The sequence below is a fragment of the Hipposideros armiger genome, unplaced genomic scaffold (assembly GCF_001890085.2).
Source record: "Hipposideros armiger isolate ML-2016 unplaced genomic scaffold, ASM189008v1 scaffold_523, whole genome shotgun sequence".
Classification (NCBI taxonomy): domain Eukaryota; kingdom Metazoa; phylum Chordata; class Mammalia; order Chiroptera; family Hipposideridae; genus Hipposideros; species Hipposideros armiger.
The window spans coordinates 44,441-62,566 of NW_017731873.1; the positions used below are offsets into that span (position 1 = coordinate 44,441).

The window sequence follows — 18,126 nt, forward strand, 5'->3', positions numbered from 1 at the left end:
TTCAAATAAGGGGAAATAAGGTTTCCCCTTGCTCGTTTTAGTGATGATATCTCCTCTACCAGCTCCTGAGCTCAAGAGTTAGTTCAGTTCGGCTGGCATCCATGAGCTGCCTTTTATATGTCAGGTACAATACTTAGCCCTGTGATGCGAAGAGGAAGCTATGGTCCCGCCTTCTGTGAGACACGGCGTGTAAACAGCCGAAGCAGCCCAGCGTAATACAGGATGTGCCAGACACAGGAGAAATGAAGTCTTTGGGTAGATCAACAAAGACCTTACTAGCTGGGAGAGCCGTCGGGGCTGGTTACATTGAATGTGATATAAGGGAGGCAACACATAATTTCTGCCCCTGTGAACGCCGTGGTTTTTCTCTCCCCAGGCAGTCTTCATAGAGGATCGTTCTGCAGAATTTCTGTGGGTTCTGCATTGGCCCACATGGTATTCTAACAAGAATGAAATGTTTTACATGTGCGGTAACTCACAGCCTTGCTGCCCTGACACCCTCACATGAATTTGAAGTAATAACTAGGGAACCTTCAATAACAGTTGGCATATTGAGATGGCATCATTCCCAAAACAACATCTTAATGAGGTTCTGTGCTTCCGGAGCAACTCTTCATGTTTAAATATATTCAGGCACGTCCTATATAACGGGAAGCAATATGGCAGAAGTGGCTGGGTTCACAGTATGGGTCCTGAATTGTGAGGGGCTCTCTGAAACAGCCCTGACTGTCTCAGTGACTCTGGACCTGGGTAGGAGGGTGGTATGCATAAGGAAGGAGAAAGAGTATAAACAAATCAGCCTTAACCACCTTCGTTTGTACAGAATCCGAGATGGAGAATCTCTGATCTCCACATAGCTTCTTACCCATCCCCCCATAACCCAAGGCACCCCATACCTACCTAGGACGTGAGCTACACACTCAAAAACCAGTAGTGGAGAAATCTTCATTTCTATGCATGTAAGGGTCCATGAAAGGAGAAACTTCCAACCCATCCTCACCCTAGGTACCTAAAAGCCCCACAACGTTAATTGTATTGGTGGCTACGTCCAATCTTAGATTTTGGGGGGATTTAATATATACAAGCTTTTAAAAAAAATGTTGGCACGATATTTCTTTGAAAAGAGCAAGAAATACACCCCTGGGGGGAGGGGCACTGAGGACTGAGCATTACTACTTCAGACCCAGCCCCGTTTGTGTGTTGTCAGAGACCACACCCCTCCTCAGACATAACCACAGAATGTTATCTCTTTTGGCCAGGTCTCTGTCCTTGAAGGATCCAGCCTGCTTCCTTGAAGCTTTGGGTGCTAGACATAATATGGGCAGAGTCCAAGATTTATTTCTATTTTATATAATTTAGCATGGCTATTCTAATTTTTTTTATTCACCATAAGTTCTCCTGAAGTAAATCTAAAATGCTGTACAAAACCACTGCATTGATTCCATAGTCCCTATATATAGTCTAAAGCACATTCCAACATATAAAGAATACTAGAATGGATGGCAGCATCCACAAGTGATGCCATAGTGCCTCTTTCGGAGATAACAACAAGTTGAAAATCTGGATTGAGCCCCCGTGTGTGTTAAATCCTTCATTTTCTTTCTTCTGAATATGATGAGGAAGTTTTTCCTTGGAAAAATAATTTGTGTTCAGCTGGGGAGGTTGATTTTTCTTCACCAGTTTCTCCCTTTAATAATTGAAAACTACTGTTCATTATTTACATAAAACTGTCTTTTTCTGATCTGCTTTCTATAACCTTTCCCCTCTGAAGAATTTTAAGAATTCCCTGCCTTTCCCTCTAGGGGATTTTATGCCTGCTTTATCCCAGATGTGAGACGTAGAGTAGGACTAAGCGAAGGGTTTTTTTGTTGTTTTTTTTTTAAATGTTCCTACATTTGAAAGACGTTCTTTTAACCTGTGAGCAAAGTTGCCAATGAAGAAAGGACTTTTAAGAAAGTTAAGTAGTTGAGAAAATATGTGAGTTTGGTTTAAATGTCTGACTTACTGAATGACACCAAAATCCCATTTGCAAAATGAAAAAGTAGACAGTAGTTTGAAATAAGAAGGGGAAAATGCACACGTGTTATTTTAGCCTTTTGATTCTGGGATTTTATTTTCTGAATGAAGGCTTGTCAGTTTCTAGTGCCAGCAGCCCTGTGTCTGGTCTTTCGCTGCATGCTTGCTTCTGTCAGCCCAGGGAATGCTGGGGCCTGGCAGCTGGGTTCCCTGCTTGCCTTCTCTGTCCCCACCTTCTGTTGACAAAAAGAGGGTAGTTAGCCTTACTCATAATATGCTGTCTGCTTACAGTCTTATAGATGGATTGATCCCAATCCCTGGTTCAGAATGTAGAATGTTTGGAAGTGGGGAGAAGTTAGAGTGAAGGAGGTTGTATTAAGAAAGACAGGATTTGGGGTGGCCAGTTAGCTCAGTTGGTTAGAGCACAGTGCTCGTAACACCAAGGTTGCCAGTTCGATCCCCACATGGGCCACTGAGATGCGCCCTCCACAACTAAACTGAAACAACTACTTCACTTGGAGCTGATGGGTCCTGGAAAAACACAGTTTCCCAATAAAAATTAAAATAAAGATAAAAATTTTAAAAAATAATAATTAAAAAAAAAGACAGGATTTTATATTTTCTCCTAATGTTTATTCACATTCCCAGATGACATTTCACCACTAGCTTTTGGTTATCATAGTTTTCACATTAAAAAATACCATAAAATCTAAACTTTTTTGTATGATAAAATATGAGAAGAATGCCGAGGAGAGTTTGTCTTCCCTACTTAACGTAAATATTATACCATTTTCCCATCCAGAGTTCTGTTTTCCACAGTGACTACGTGTCCCATGTACCATGCTTAATTAGTTGATTAATTAATTTGAAATTATTAGGTTTCAATACGTTTCTTCCTAGTTCAAATTTTGTATTAAAAAAAAACACCTAAATTCAGATGCTTCTTTTTTCAATATTTAGACCTTTCCTACCTAGTAAGTGAGGTCACTACTTACCATATGTTTAGACTTTGCTATAGTCCCTTGGTTCACACCTCTTCTGTTTTTTCCTCCTGTAGGATCTTTCAAAGATGGTTTGGCTGCCTTGGAGATTTGGAGATCTGATGTCACGATGAGGACTCACACACGGGGGGCTCCCAGTGTGTTTTTCATATATTTATTTTGCTTTGTGTCACCCTACATCACCGACGATAACCCAGAAGTCATGATTCCCTTCACCAATGCCAACTACGACAGCCACCCAATGCTGTACTTCTCCAGGACCGAGGTGGCAGAGCTCCAGCTCAGGGCCGCCAGCTCGCATGAGCACATCGCCGCCCGGCTGACCGAGGCCGTGCACACCATGCTGTCCAGCCCCTTGGAGTACCTCCCTCCCTGGGATCCCAAGGAGTACAGCGCCCGCTGGAATGAAATTTACGGCAACAATTTGGGTGCCTTGGCAATGTTCTGTGTGTTGTATCCGGAGAACATCGAAGCCCGAGACATGGCCAAGGACTACATGGAGAGGATGGCAGCTCAGCCTAGTTGGTAGATTTTTGTCCTTTTCTTCTTAATGTATTAACTCTGCAATTTAAAGAAACGAATTTATATTCCGGTGAACTCTCAGAGGTCAGATTTTTCACAGAGAGAGAGAGAGAGAGAGAGAGAGAGAGAGAGAGAGAGAGAGAGAGTGTGTGTGTGTGTGTGTGTGTGTGTGTGTGTGTGTGTGTGTGTGTGTGTGTGTGTAAGGGAGGGGTTACTTGTTATTTCTCTTGCCAGTGGTTTATGAATGGGCCATAGTTTGAAAAGACCTAGTAACTTCCATGTTTAAAGTTAGAAGGAAAATATTTAGATATAATCTAACCGAAGAAAAAATAATTTGTTGAATTGAGTAAATAGTACCATTTTGAGTGTTGAGAATTCTTTCCGCCTTGTTTAACAAGCATACATGACCATCACCTGGCTGTAGGTCCTGGTTGACCCCCCAAGTGGCTAAAACCTTTCGTCAGTAAGAAATTAAGATTTATTTGCATTTTATGACAATCAGGAGCTAAAAGTAAATGTGATGGGATTAACTTGCAGTTTATAAATAAGATCTTATCGAATTACCAGCAAATTGCCCAAACCTGTGGGAAAATCAGTGTTGTAGTTTGTGTGAGGAAATCCTTCATGTAATAATTTTCTTTCAGAAGTTCAAAAGAAAACAAACTTTCTATCTCTTTATTAGCTTAACTTTATATTATTTATTTATAATTAATGCATCTACCTGCTTCCAAAAAGATATGGATGAATTGATTAGAGATTCAGTGGGTATTCTTACTTAAACTGTGTTTTAATACATATTCATTGTTCAGTTGCCCTAAAAAATTATTAACTATATGAAATATCTTTTACAGTTACATAAGCTGCTACTTGTCATAGGGCTGGAGAGAGCTCATTTTTTAAATGTTTAGAAAAATCAGTAAATGCACTTAATGCTATGATGAATTACGTTTTGCAGGAATTATATCTTTGATTTCATAGGGGTGAAGAATGATAGTTTCCAAGCTTCCTGAATTCTGCCAATATGATAAATTTATTTCTTCCTAAATTTCTGCCAGTATAGTAAAGACTGCTGTTTGCTTATAGAAAGATTTTCTAGAATTTCTGAATAAAAAAGATTATGGAAGAGTTGACATTAAATCCATATCAGAGCTGACTGTAATGCTTATTAGGTATGTATAGTTATTCTGAAATTTGCAGTATTTTAGGTTCAAAAGAACCTTTTTTATCTTGATTCATGTTTCATACAGCTGAGCCATGTATGCAGTAGTTTCTTACTTGGATACCAATGAACTGATCTTATTCTATTCTTGACACCGAGAAAGAAAATAAGAGATGTATGAAAATTTATTTAATACTTCAGCTATCAGATTATATTATCAAATGTTATAATACTTGACATTGTGCAATTAGTTAAAAATGGCAACCATATTTATTTAGAAAAAAACCTTTGTTGTCTTATAAGTGTACTTTTTTTTAAAAACACCCCCCCACTTTGTTAGATACATAGTGAAATTTGACAGGTAAAGATACTGATGAAAAGGTTCCAGAGAGACAGTTACTGTAAAAAGTCATCTATTTGACCTCATAAAAGAGTAGATGACTGGGAATTACCTTTTTTTTTTTAAGATTTTATTGGGGAATTGAGGGGAGGGGAACAGCGTTGGGGAATCGGGGAAGGGGAACAGACAGGTAGACAAATTGCTGTTTTGTTCTTCAGTCTAGTTGTGGAGGACATGGCTTCACTGGCCCATGCTGGTATGATCATTGTGCTCTTCCCGGGTGAGGCAATCAGTCACCAGTCATTGGTCGGCCGCTCACAGCGGTTCCCGGTAGCCCACACCGGCTACCAGCCACTCATGCTGGCTGGCAGCCACTCATGTAGCTCACGGCAGCCCACTGCAGCCCCGCTGCAGCCTACGTCATCGCCGGCGACTCACAGCAGCCCAGCTCCAGGTTGAGCTCTTGTTCATCATCTTAGCTGTAGAGGGCAGTGTCCCTGGCTCTCAATGTGGGATCCGAACTCAGCCCTGCTGCTCAGAGCTGGTGCTCCCAAGCGAGCTCTTAACCAGCTGAGCCACTCGGCGGCCCTTTTTTTATGGAGATTTTTTTTTAACACAAATACAATAACATTAAGAGAATTGTACAAGACTAGTGCAATTTTATTATTATGATACAAAACATTCAGCCATATAAATATCAACTTGAATGAATGAATCCTATTATTAGAGAGAATTAGACTCATGATAAAAGGAGAATACATAACTTCAAATAAAAATGATAATTTTCACATAGTTTCTTCAGGTTATTGGAGATGTGTAGAAATTTACTAGAGGACTAGTACTTTATTCATGGTAGTATTGATAAAAATAGGTATAACTCTATGCTGTTATCCAGTAACCTAAAAGCCAATCTATGACTTAATAGAGCTGAACAGTTAACTTTTTACACTTGCCCTCCTAGAAACTGAAGGTGTCCAAAATTGAGAATTTACCTTTACATCTAGTTTCTAGTTCCAGAAATGATCCTACCATAAAAATTTGAATTACTGGAACATTTTTTTCTTGGCTAATACTGTTACTAACTAGGCTATGCTTTTTAATGATTTTATGGATATTTTAACTTTCTAAAAGCTATCACACCTAACTCCTAGACTTAAATTTTCATTTAAATTTGTAGCAGAACATAATCACTTTTTGACAACTTAAAATACTGTTAAATGTTTTTATAGTTACCTATCTTTCTTTAAATCAACTAAATCATGTCCCCACTATGCACAAAGAAGTGTATTGTAGGTGTTGTCATTGTCTTAGGGTAGATAGTTCACCTGTATTTGGTTTCAGAGAAAAAAAAGATTAGCTCTTGTTTATAAAAGATCAGTAATTAATCAATAATTAATATTTTGAAATTTAATAAAAGCTTTGTATAATGGCCTCATTAGACTGAATACATTTGCCATTTTCCTTGAAAAACATTTCAACTCTTTTGAAAACCAATGACTAAATTGTGTTCGTTGACTTATTCAATCAACAAACATTTATCGAGCATCTGTTGTATGTCATATACTGTCCTGGGTGCTTGAGATTCGAAGATGAAGAAATAGCCTGATAATTTTAAAATTTGCACCTAAGTAAGGGGTACAAACATTGGGTATTTGAAACCTAAACTAGGGCTATATCCTCTTCTCAGAAATGAGTGTAAGGATCACTTCACAATGGGTTTCATTAGTTTTTATTCATGACTTAGGAGTTCGTATCATGCTATACCCTAGTGCAGTAGGAAAGTGCTAGCTCTGCAGTCACACTGCCTGGGTTTGAATTTCAGCTCCCGACTCTTCAACTCTGTTACTTCGGACTAATGTACTTAATTTGTCTGAGCCTTAGCATCCTGATGTGTAAAGTGACAACAATAGCAGTATCCACCTCATAGGGTTGTTAGGAGGATTCAATGAGATAATATAATGTCAAGTATTAGTACAGTTCCTGTCACATAGTAAGCTTTCAATAAATAAGAACCATAGCAATAATGATAGTTCACTGTTATTTACTGAGCACTTAGACCCTGTTTGGTTTATAATTTGGTATATATAGTCTCTAACGAAATAGTATTTGTTTGGGATTTATATGGAGATTTTACTCATTTTTGTTCAAATTGCTCTCAAAACTAGAACATCTGTTTAACTTGTAAAATTTTCCTTTTGGCTTTGTTCCATTAAAACTTTCAGTGATGCTCCCCTGGGCCCTTTTTTTATGCATCTAAGAATCTGATGTTAACAGCCCCGAAAAAGGCTTAGGGGAAAGGAACAATGACATGTCTTTTGTCAAGCATTAGAAACGTGTACATCTGAGATATACGTGAATACAGATTTATTTGGAGTGGTTCAGTTCATGTGATTATTTTGTAAACAAAGAGCTGAAAGATCACATCTATAGATTCACTTATTTAAGAATCTGGGGCCCTTGTAAGAGAAGGTAAACGGAAAATATATGATTGTACTGATCTTGTAATGTGTCCATCTGATGTAATGCACCACAAAATTGAAAGAAAATCAGATAGAATGATAATGGTTTTTGGCAAAGATGAGACTTATCTATGTTGTGTATCTGCCTTTGCAAAGATGCCCACATCCTGTCTCAGAAGCGCTCTCTTGTCCGCTGTTCTGCTAATGCTCATATGGTCTTCATAACAGTAAAAGTAACAGAGTAATTTAAGCTTGTTCTTAACTTAGTTCTAAACAATAAATTTAAAAGGATATTATTTTAACCTATATATGTAAAATGACAAATTATTTTTAGCACAGCAAATCATGTCTTTGACTTTTTAATTAAGCCTTTTTTCCCCTATAGATCTCATCTTCCAAATGAGAGCTAGTATTTGAGTTGCAGTCGGCTCCGTGCTATGTAAAAGCTTGATTAGAATTTAATATGCAACCACTTTAAGAATGCTTAATGAGCTGAGATCATAAATCGAGGGCTGGCAAGAATAGAAAATGCATTTTATTGCAGTCAAAGTGAATTCATTTTTTACACAATATTACCTAGTCACAAGAACAAGTTCTGTGTATGCCAATTGGTGCATGGGGTTATTCTCATTTATAAATGGTTGCTTTGTGCATTCAATTCTTATATAGTTAAGAAAAAGAACACAATTGGACTCCAGATAACTAAAAATCTTTCACGGGTTTTTTTCCCCCTGAAGAACTTCAACCTTAAGGTAGGAAAATAATAAAAATAGTTCTTAGTAGAGATTTAAAAGGGATTTCCAGAAAGTCCATTTCTAGGCTGTTTTTGGAGTCAGCATATATTACTCTACTTTCCTAAAATTTTAATAACATGTAGATATATTTTTACTTACTTATTTCTACTGTGCCTTTGCCTCAAAAGACTAAGTAAGCATAAAATAAAAGATTCAAATTAGAAGCAGCTGAGAAAGAAAAGAGGGGAGAAAAAGATTAGGGGCATTATTAGCTGGATTAGGAACGAGACAGTTGCTGAAATGCATCTTACATACCACGAGTAGGCCACAAGTGGGCCCTGAGTTTTTCAGCCAGCAAAGAAAGTAGGCTCAGTTAGTTTTCAAGTATACATTGTCCATGGGATTAGAAACAGATCTTGGGTCAACAGCTACTATTCTCAACCCAAGGATCAGAAATTTTTCCTGGGGTTTTCGTGAAGAACCTTCACACTAGTCTCAGGAACATCCTTACAGTGCATATATGATGAGTTGCATAGTGCTGTTCTTACACCAGACAAGACTGAGGGCAGGACCATGTCTGTTTTGCTTGTGTATCTCCCCACACCAAGTAGATTTTTGTTGAATGAATGAATGAATGAAGAAACGAATACTATAGCACCCTTGGATAGAGCACCTCCAAAGTCAAGTTCCCTAAACCCAGAGGCCACCTTTTTTTTCCTAGTCTAGCTTAATCCTTCAGTAGAATTTTGCATATGCAGAAAAATGAAATGGCTGCATATGTATCAGGCAGCCTCCCTGCACACTGTGCATCTCAGCCTAGTTCTTGATAGATGAGTTGTGATGAGCGTGGCATTACACCCCTCAGCAAGTTCTTAGTGATCTATCACTAAAACCAAACTGAACAAACAAAAAACTCAAGTGATTATGGGAAAACACTACAGCTCCTGAATCACTTAAGAAAGAGGTAATTAGGTTGACCATATTTTAATTAATAATATGAAGAAGTGAATGCATTTAAAAGAGATTTAAGATAGGATTGTAACAAGAAGGGTTTGTTCTTCAAGCTCTAGTTCGTAGCGTGTAGTTAATCCCATGTGAATTTCCAAGCAGCAGGCTTTGGGGGATGTTAATGCAAGCATTGTAAACCCCAGGGAACGGACCTAGCGTAGTGGTTTTTGAAGGCAAGGGGTGCGCTTGCTTCTTGACGCGTCCATTTTATTAGCCAGGCGTCCTTTGGCAAGTACTTAACTTCTTCTGTAAACCTCAGTTTATACATCTGTAAGATGTGGATGATTCTTTCCATGGAAGGTTGTTCCAAGGATTACATGAGATAATGCGTGTAAAGCTCTTAGCATTATGTTCCTGGCACGTAGTTTTACTAAAAAGTTCACTGTTACACAGAAATACGTAGGAACATGCAGCAGTATTTTTAAGTTTCTTGATGCACGGTACTCCATTTTACCTACTCTGTCACTCTGGAGTTGTGTTTTTGAGAAGTCTTCATTGTGAATCATTCTTTCCCCCTTTTCTTTATGGTATTTTTGCTTACTTATCATCAGAAAATAAATCACAGAGGAAAGAAATTACTTCACTCTTGCATTGGAGCCAGTAAGCTCCAGGAAATCAGGACTGGGGAGGGAAACAAAGAGAGTTGAACTTTCGGACAGAGAAGTAATTATATTTTTATTCGCAACAGACTGCGTATTAAATCTTTATCTGTGAATTGCAAACTTCTGGAGAGTGATACCTGAGGATATATTTGCAAAATAAAATAAAATAGAGAAAAAAAGAAAAAGGAAAGAAAAAACCTCTGGCATACTGAAATGAACCCATCAGTTCCCTTCCCGCACATTCCAACAGGAAGAGTGTGCCTGCCTTTCTCAGCACAGCCTGCTGGGCTCCAAATGCAGTTCCCTACAGCTGTTTTGCAGGCTTTTTACTGTTCTGAATTGCATGGTAAGGCTGGGAATCAAAAGTGGGGAGGATGGAGCTGGGCCCCAACATGTGGAGCTGCAGCACTGTGAGTGACAAGATCAGGGTTCCCTCTCATGGCCTTACCGTGGTGAAGACCAGGAGGCTTATCCCAGAATGCACCTGGAATCCATTGGATTCAGGGAAACAAATGCTGGGCTCTCAAAAAACCTGGCCCCCAACTTCCCTGGCTTATTCTCATTCTTGCTTTTCTTTCCTTTTACTCTTCCCCCTCCCTCTTTCTGCCTCTTTTTCTCTGTTCTAAAGAAAGTTATCCCCTTTTACCTTGCTTCATATCCTATGAAAGGCTATTCCTGATGACCACAAGGCTTTTTATGATGACCAGATTCTTTAAAATTTATAGGAACACGTGTTTTAGGAACCTGGCCATTGGGCGTTCCCTTCTTGAATGCCATTTAATAAGCAGGTTGTTGCCAGCATCATTCCAAATAAAGACGTGAGGCAAGGATGGCGGTCAGGTGGCCTGGGGCAGGAGGAAGCTTGTGAAGAGTTGCTGAGGGAGAGGTGAAGCCAGCTGTGCAGGTAGCCAAGCATCTCAGTGTGATTGTTTAGTACGTAACAAGTAAACTGCTTCATCTATTTCAAATGCAAGTGAGGATAAGGTGGTTTTCATACTTCTTTATTTTTAATTTTTAACTTTTTTTCACATTTTTAAATTTTTTATTAGTTTCAGGTGTACAAAACAATGTAATAGTTAGACATTTACACCCCTCACAAAGTGATAACCCCCGTCCCCCAATCTACTACCCCTCTGACATCATATGTAGCTGTTATAATTCCACTGATTCTGTTCCCTATGCTGTACTCCATACCCCGTGACTATATAATGGGTTGTCGGAAAAGTCATGATGTATTTTTTCTCTGTTTTTCATTGCAAAAATATGTCATGACTTTTCCGACAACCCAATATATAAAATTATAGTTGATATACAGTATTATTCAGCTTCAGCTTTAGGTGTACACTGCAGTGGTCAGGCATCTACACAGTCCATGAAGTGGTCTCCCTAATAAGACAAGGGTGTCCATCTGATACCCTACAAAGGCTTTACAACATCATTGATTATATTCCCCAATAATGCTTCTTTTTAACAACAAATTGAAGATATTTTACAAAAGCTATAGTAATACACAATTGAAAAGAAATGCAAAGTTAATTTTCTTTGTGGGATCTGTTTGTTGTTTGACTCTAAGATTCAGTATTGGTAGGAGTTTTTTTTGTTTTTTGGGTTTTTTTAGCTGAGCCATCCTGCCACCTGTTGGCAGCTCAGCGGCTGCTCAGCTTGGGCAGGGACTCGAACCGCTGTTGCTCAGAGCTCACACTCTTGAGCGAGCTCTTAACCAACTGAGCCACTCAGCCGGCCCTGGTAGGAGTTTTAACTCATCACCATGAGTGACTCACTCTCTCCTACCTCCTACCCTTTTGGTATCATTTGTTGCCTTCACAAATGCAGCACTGACTTTCAGACTTGGCCAAGGGAGCTGTGCTTCAGGCCAGAGGAATCCTCCTCCCTCTTTTGGTGGGCTTCTAAGTCAGTGCCCTTCACCTCATACATACAAACAAAGGCATGAATGTGTTAAGTTCCACAAAGTCTTTGCAATTTGGCTCTTAAATTTTTCTAATATTAAAATCTTGCCAAGCATGATGTTTAAATTTAAATTTCATGCTTTCTTTGCTCCATATCTTGAGGGAAAATGTTAGTCGGCAAAGTAATATATATGTATGTATGTATGTATATATATATATATATATATATATATCCGTCACCCCCTCCTGCCATGTCTGTTAAGGGAACCTGTTTTAGCCATGCTTCAGACAGACTCTCCTCTGCCTTCCGTTTTCCTTTCCAGTGTCAACATACTGGCATAGGACAGCAGGAGGAGACACAGCCAGGGGCCAGATCATTACTTATCCCACAGAAGCCTGCGGCTTAGACGCTCTGTGTATGGAATGGCTTGGAGGGGAGGAACCAGGAGGAAGGGAACTAGGTAGAAGCTTCTGATGTTAGTCTAGGAAGGAGATGGAAACCATAACGAAGACAGTGAGGCTGGTAAGAAGATGGGATGAATTTATGAGACATTTAGGACAGAAAATCTACACAGAGATTGATTGGGTATAAGACACTGTTTCTCAAAGTATGATTCTTTCAATGGACTCATATACGTAGTCTTAAAAAGACAGATTCCTGGGACCTACCCAGACTCAGTGAATCACCATCTCTTGGAGTAGGCCAAAGAACCTGCCCTTTTAACGAGCCCCCCGTGTGATTCTGAGGCACACTGAGGCAGATAGTAAAGGAAAGGGAAGTGTACAAAACGGTACTTAGTTTTTGTCTTGGGTGTATGGCTGCACAGTGATGCCACCGATGAGGTAGGGAATACAGGAAAGAGCAGGTTTGTGGGAGACCAAAGGTAGTTCACTTTTTTATGTCTTTTTGTGTCACCCTCTCTCCCTCCCCTTTATTCTCCCCTTTTTTTCCTCCATGCCCTTTTTTTTGTTCTTCCCTCTTGCTACTGTATGAATGCATTTTGCTGTTGTTGTTTGTGTCATTGTTGAATGGGGATGAGCTCTTCAGGAAAAGTATATTAGGTGGTAAAAAAAAAGATTAGCCTGTTGTCATCATCACCGTAAAGCATGCCCCCATAAAGAGCTTACAGATTTTGAGAGTCTTTTTTTTTTTTTTCCTAGAATTTTGTGATTTTAATGTTTTAGGCTTTTCACTGACAGGCATTGGTGGGCATCTCCCTAGTTGTCCACTTGGACCATGTGTACTGGCATTTATTTTTTTATTTTTTTCAATTACAGCTGACAGTCAATATTGTACTAGTTTCAGCTGTACAGCATAGTTGTTAGACATTTACATAACTTACAAAGTGATACTCTTCATAAGTCTAGTACCCATCTGACACCATACAGTTATTACAATATTATTGACTGTATTCCCTATACAGTATTTTATATCCCAGTGACTGGGGTTTTTTATTTGAAATAAACATTTTTTAAATTTGTTACAGCTATACAACACAGTGAAATAGTTATACTTTTTACCCCTCAAAGTGACAACCCCCCTCCCCCAATCCGCCGCCCCACTCCCCACCCCCCAATATCATACATATCTATGACAATTCCCTCGACTCCACTCCCACACTATACTCCACATCCCATGACAATATATATATATAGAGAGAGAGATAGATAGATAGATATAGATATAGATATAGATATTCACTTATAGTTGACATACAGTATTATACAACATCAGCTTCAGGTGTACAGTGCAGTGATCAAGCCTCTATCCATCTATGATGCCGTCTCCCTAACAAGACGTGACCATCTGACACCCTACAAAATATTTACAACATTATTAATTGTATTCTCCGAACTGTCTTTCAAATCCCTGTGGCAATATTGTAGTTACTAGTTACCTATTTATGCTGTCTAATCCATTCCCCTTCTCCCTCATCCCCACCCCCTCCCAACTAGCAGCCATCAGTTATTCCTCTATATCTCTGAGACCATTTCTGTTTACTTTGCTCGTTCATTCAGTTTTTTAAATTCCACATATAAGTGAGATCATATGGTATTTGTCTTTCTCTGTCTGACTTATTTCATTTAGCATAATACCCTCTAGGTCTATCCATGTTGTTGCAAATGGTACAATTTCATTCTTTTTTTACTGCCAAGGCATTTTCAACTCTGCCCTGAGTCTGGTGGCAATACGTTTACAGACCAGCCCTGAGCTGGCCTTTCAGCCTCCGGGGATCCCAGACTTATCCACCCCTTTTCTTCCTCTTTTCCCTTCAACCTTAACCAGGCTTGAGCATCCAGTTTAACTTCTTTCTCCATAACATTTTTCCTCGACTCTTACACCTCTCAGTTCCCACAATTCATGTTTTTCATGTGACTCGTCAGTTTGCAGTAGTCACTGGGTTACTTATCTGGTTCTCTGATCAAGAGCATATGTCTTCAAGATACAAGCCCAAAGAAACTTTTCTTTCTAGAAACCTCCTGAGGTCTAATTTCTACTCATACCTTGGCCAGTGTGATTCAGATATGCCAAGGAACCCATGCAGAGGTCTTATAGGCAGTTTCACCTGCTCAGTAATTCTTGGCTTATTTGTTTGCCTTCCTCACTGGCTTATTTAATTTGTTTGTCCCCCAACTCCATATAAGCTTATTGAGGGTAGCACCATCATCACGTCTTACCATTGAGTCCTGAGAGCCAAATATGTTAAACCCACCACAAAGACACTAATACCATATTTCCCCATGTATAAGATGCACCCTTTTTCGAAAAATTTGGGGTCTAAAAACTGGGTGCGTCTTATACAATGGTTGTATGAGTGCAAAAACAAGTGCGAAAAAAGCGGGAAATGCAAATAAAAAAATCTACAACCACTGTATGAGACGCACCCAGTTTTTAGACCCCAAATTTTTCAAAAAAGGGTGTGTCTTATACCTGGGGAAATACGGTAAGTTATATTGCATGAATGAATGAGTGAATGAATGAATGAATGGTCTTATTTTGATTGAGAGTCTTAGCTTACCAAGAGCAGAGGTCCTGGATCTGTATATATAGCTTTGAATCGGATTTGATGCCTTGTGCCCTGTGGGTGCTCATATTTGTCTGGCCTCACTTTCGCTCTGAAGACCTACCTGTTGTCAGCCTGTAATCACAGAGGTATTGTACCTTTGGCCTAGTTGGAGGCCTGTCGCAGGCATGTCAGGATTTGACATCTTGGTTGGGTTTACCAGAGTGTCGGATTACCTGCTCTTGGAAGTGCTCTCCCTACGCCTGTTATTGCCTCCTCCCTTATCCCTTGAGTTTGGCATCCAGCATCTAAACATGTCTGTGATGTTCATGAATGCTCCCTATCAGATAACCTCAATAAAAGTTTTGGATTTTTTACTTGAAAGCCACCTGTTGCGATCTTTGAAATGAATGGTAGTGATACTAGGCGGCGGGAGGCGATACTTGATTGGAATTAAGGGCAAGGACTGTGGGCCAGACGGCCTGTGTGCCCCTCCCGTTTGGGAGCTGTGCGACTTAGTGCGTGTTATGGCTCAGTTTCCTTACCTGTAAACTGGTAATAAATGTAATACCTTCTCGTGTTGTTTAGAGGACTAAATGAGTTAATGGGAGCAGTACTTGGCATAACGTGTTAGCTTTAACTATTACTTTGTTTATAGTTTGTGGTCTTACAAATTGTTGCCGACGAAGGCAATTTTCACTTATAATAACTATATGCAGATATTTTTATGTAAGTTTATTGTGTTTTTATTCTGTTCTTCGCATCGTGGTAGATGTTGGGGGATACAAACATTTAAGGACCAGTTATACATCTTGCCTTAAATTGGTGATCTCTGGAAGATATAAACTAATGGACACTATTAATGCAAATGATACATGTTGTGGTAGGAAAGTGCAGGGCGTAATGGAAAGACTTCACCCGACGTTGGGGCTTTGGGGAAGGCTTTCCTGCTGGGACCAGAAGCACACATAGGAATCAGTGAAGGGAGAAGAGAGTGTGTTTGATTGTTCCAAACAGGAGTGACTGATGTTCAGAGGCTGTGACATAAGAAAGCAGAGTGCTTTTGAGGAACTGAAGATTGAATGTAGGGAGCCGACTAGCGAGCTTTGAGGCTCTGAGTAGAGAACTAGATGCTATAAGGCCTGTCCACCATGTGAAGGAGCTTAGACTTTTCCTTACGAGCACTATGAGACCATGGAAGGGTTTTCTCAGATCAGTAATGTAATCAGAGTTATGTGTGGGTTTTTTCTTTTTTAACTTTTCATTGCAAAGTAGAATAGAACACCCTACGGACGAATGTGTAGCTCAGTAAAGTGACTAAAACAAGTACCCTGGTAACTACAGCACAGATCAAACAATAGAACTTTCCCAGCCACCCGGAGAGAAGCCCCTCCATGGGCCCCATCCCAATCACAGTTCCCTCTGTCCCCAGAAAGACTACCCTAACTTCTCATCATCACATCCCTGATTTCTTTATAGTTATTAATTCAAGTGTGCACCCCTAGGCACACGTTTTTTCTTGCCCATTTTTTAAAATTCCTTTTAAAAGTCTTTTTATGTGCAGTTCCCCCTCCCCACCACCACACACAACCCTTTATTTTTCTTACAATTTATCTATAGCAGAACCTGGTCCCTTTGACCTGTGCAACTTCTCACAGTCTGGATGTTGCTGATTATACACTCAAGGTGTGGCTCTAGGAGTCCTCCACCCTTGGTGTTTCCTGCAAACTGACCATCAGATGCTGAGGCTGGTTCCAACTCAGTTTTGATCACTTTGACATAGGTGGTGACTGCTCTCATCAGGAGGCATAAAATGGCTGCTGGTTTCTCCATGTGACAGATTTGTGTTTTAGGAAAGGAAGGCTCTCGCACCACATGTGGAGAGTGGATTGCAGAGGTCAAACCAGGAAGACCAGTTAGTCCTTTTGCGTTTATCCAGATGAGAGCCTGGAAAAGGGGCCCTGAGAATGGAAAGAAATGATGGTTTCCAGAAAGGTTTAAGAATTAGCATGTTTTGTAAAACTTGACAATTATATTTGAGGACAAAGAGGATGGAGAAATAGCTTTATGGAATGCTAAGAGGATGATGGGACCTTTCCATGAAATTGTAAAACTCGGAGCTGTTGGGAAATGCTAATAAAGCGTTTGGTTTTGGATTTACTGAGTTTGAAGTGCCAGTGGACCTAAGAAGAGATGTCAAGTTCACCTCTCTCAAGCCCTATTTTTAGCTATTTCCTGTTTGCTGATAGTGTATTGTGACTTAACAAAATGTTGTCACCAGAAAAAAAAAAGTTTGTTCAATACAAAATATGATTTCAAGTACAACATAGTTTCTGTTGATGATTTAAAAAAATGTAGAAGGAAAGTTCAAAGAAGATTAGATTTAATTAAAGTGGGCCTACCATAATAAATAAATGAATAACAATCAGGAGAATGAAAAGGCAAGGTGGTAACAGAGCATTCCAGCCACATGGGTGTCCTCAAATCACTTTCTGGAGCCAAAATGAAACGTTGTGGAGACAACGCTCCACGAGGAAGGCATCAGCTTCAGTGAATTGTACTATTTCTCCTAAAGTTATTAAAAGAAAAACAAAAAAGATTATTGATGAAGTGTGGATAGCAACTTGGGCTTGTAACAATTTTGTGAGCAAATTTTAGTTCATTCCTGTGATTCATTTACAGTGAATTCGCTATGACAAGAAAAATATCTGGGGAAGGAAGAGATAAGAATAAATCCACACATCCTGCAAAAACTTCGGTATCTTCCCGCCTTAAACTACTGGCCATAATTTTGAAAAACCACATGGAATCTACTATTTTCCCTTCTTTGGCGAGCCTGTCGACTAGGGAAGGCTTTTAAAGCATTGCTGAAGCCAGTGCGAATCTTTGGCTGTTGCTTTTCTATCATGGCCTGTAACTTGGTCAGAGAAGATGAAGAGAATATGATTACATTCAGCCCTGGGAGTGAGGTCTACTTTTATTTTCAATATGACATAGATCACTCTAGTTCGAAAATTTTGGAAGGTGTTTAATGTCCATGGTATGTGGAAGATAACAAGCTTGACTCATAATTTAAATGTATTCATTCATTGTTTTGTGGTAACATTTGAGATAGCACATCTGCACATTCTTTATGATTCACAAAGAAAAATTCTACACTGACTTTTTCCACTTTATTGCCAAATTACTTTTTAAGAAATACTTCTTGAAGCTGTGTCCCCAGGACATGAAATAAAAGAAACACTATCGGTATAGGGTGCTGTTCATAGGCAATTTTTTCATTATTTCTCTGGAATGTAAATGGCTTCAAAGCCAAACAGAATTGTTCGGGCGACAAGAGATGTTTTATTGTTGTTTTTCCACATGGTGATGA

General features: G+C 39.4%; 1 protein-coding gene across 7 annotated transcripts in view; it reads left to right on the top strand.

Annotated features, from left to right (window-relative positions):
* DSE (dermatan sulfate epimerase) overlaps positions 1–18,126 on the top strand; it is a 63,526-nt gene that overhangs the window by 25,082 nt on the left and 20,318 nt on the right. For 6 of the 7 annotated variants that reach the window (XM_019668306.1, XM_019668309.1, XM_019668305.1 and 3 more), the window contains exon 2: positions 3,074–3,542. In XM_019668306.1, coding sequence (XP_019523851.1) covers positions 3,127–3,542 — 416 coding nt within the window. In that variant the 5' untranslated portion in view covers positions 3,074–3,126. Of the gene's footprint in view, positions 1–3,067; positions 3,543–18,126 lie in introns of those variants that run through there. The other variant, XM_019668311.1, reaches the window with a different exon arrangement.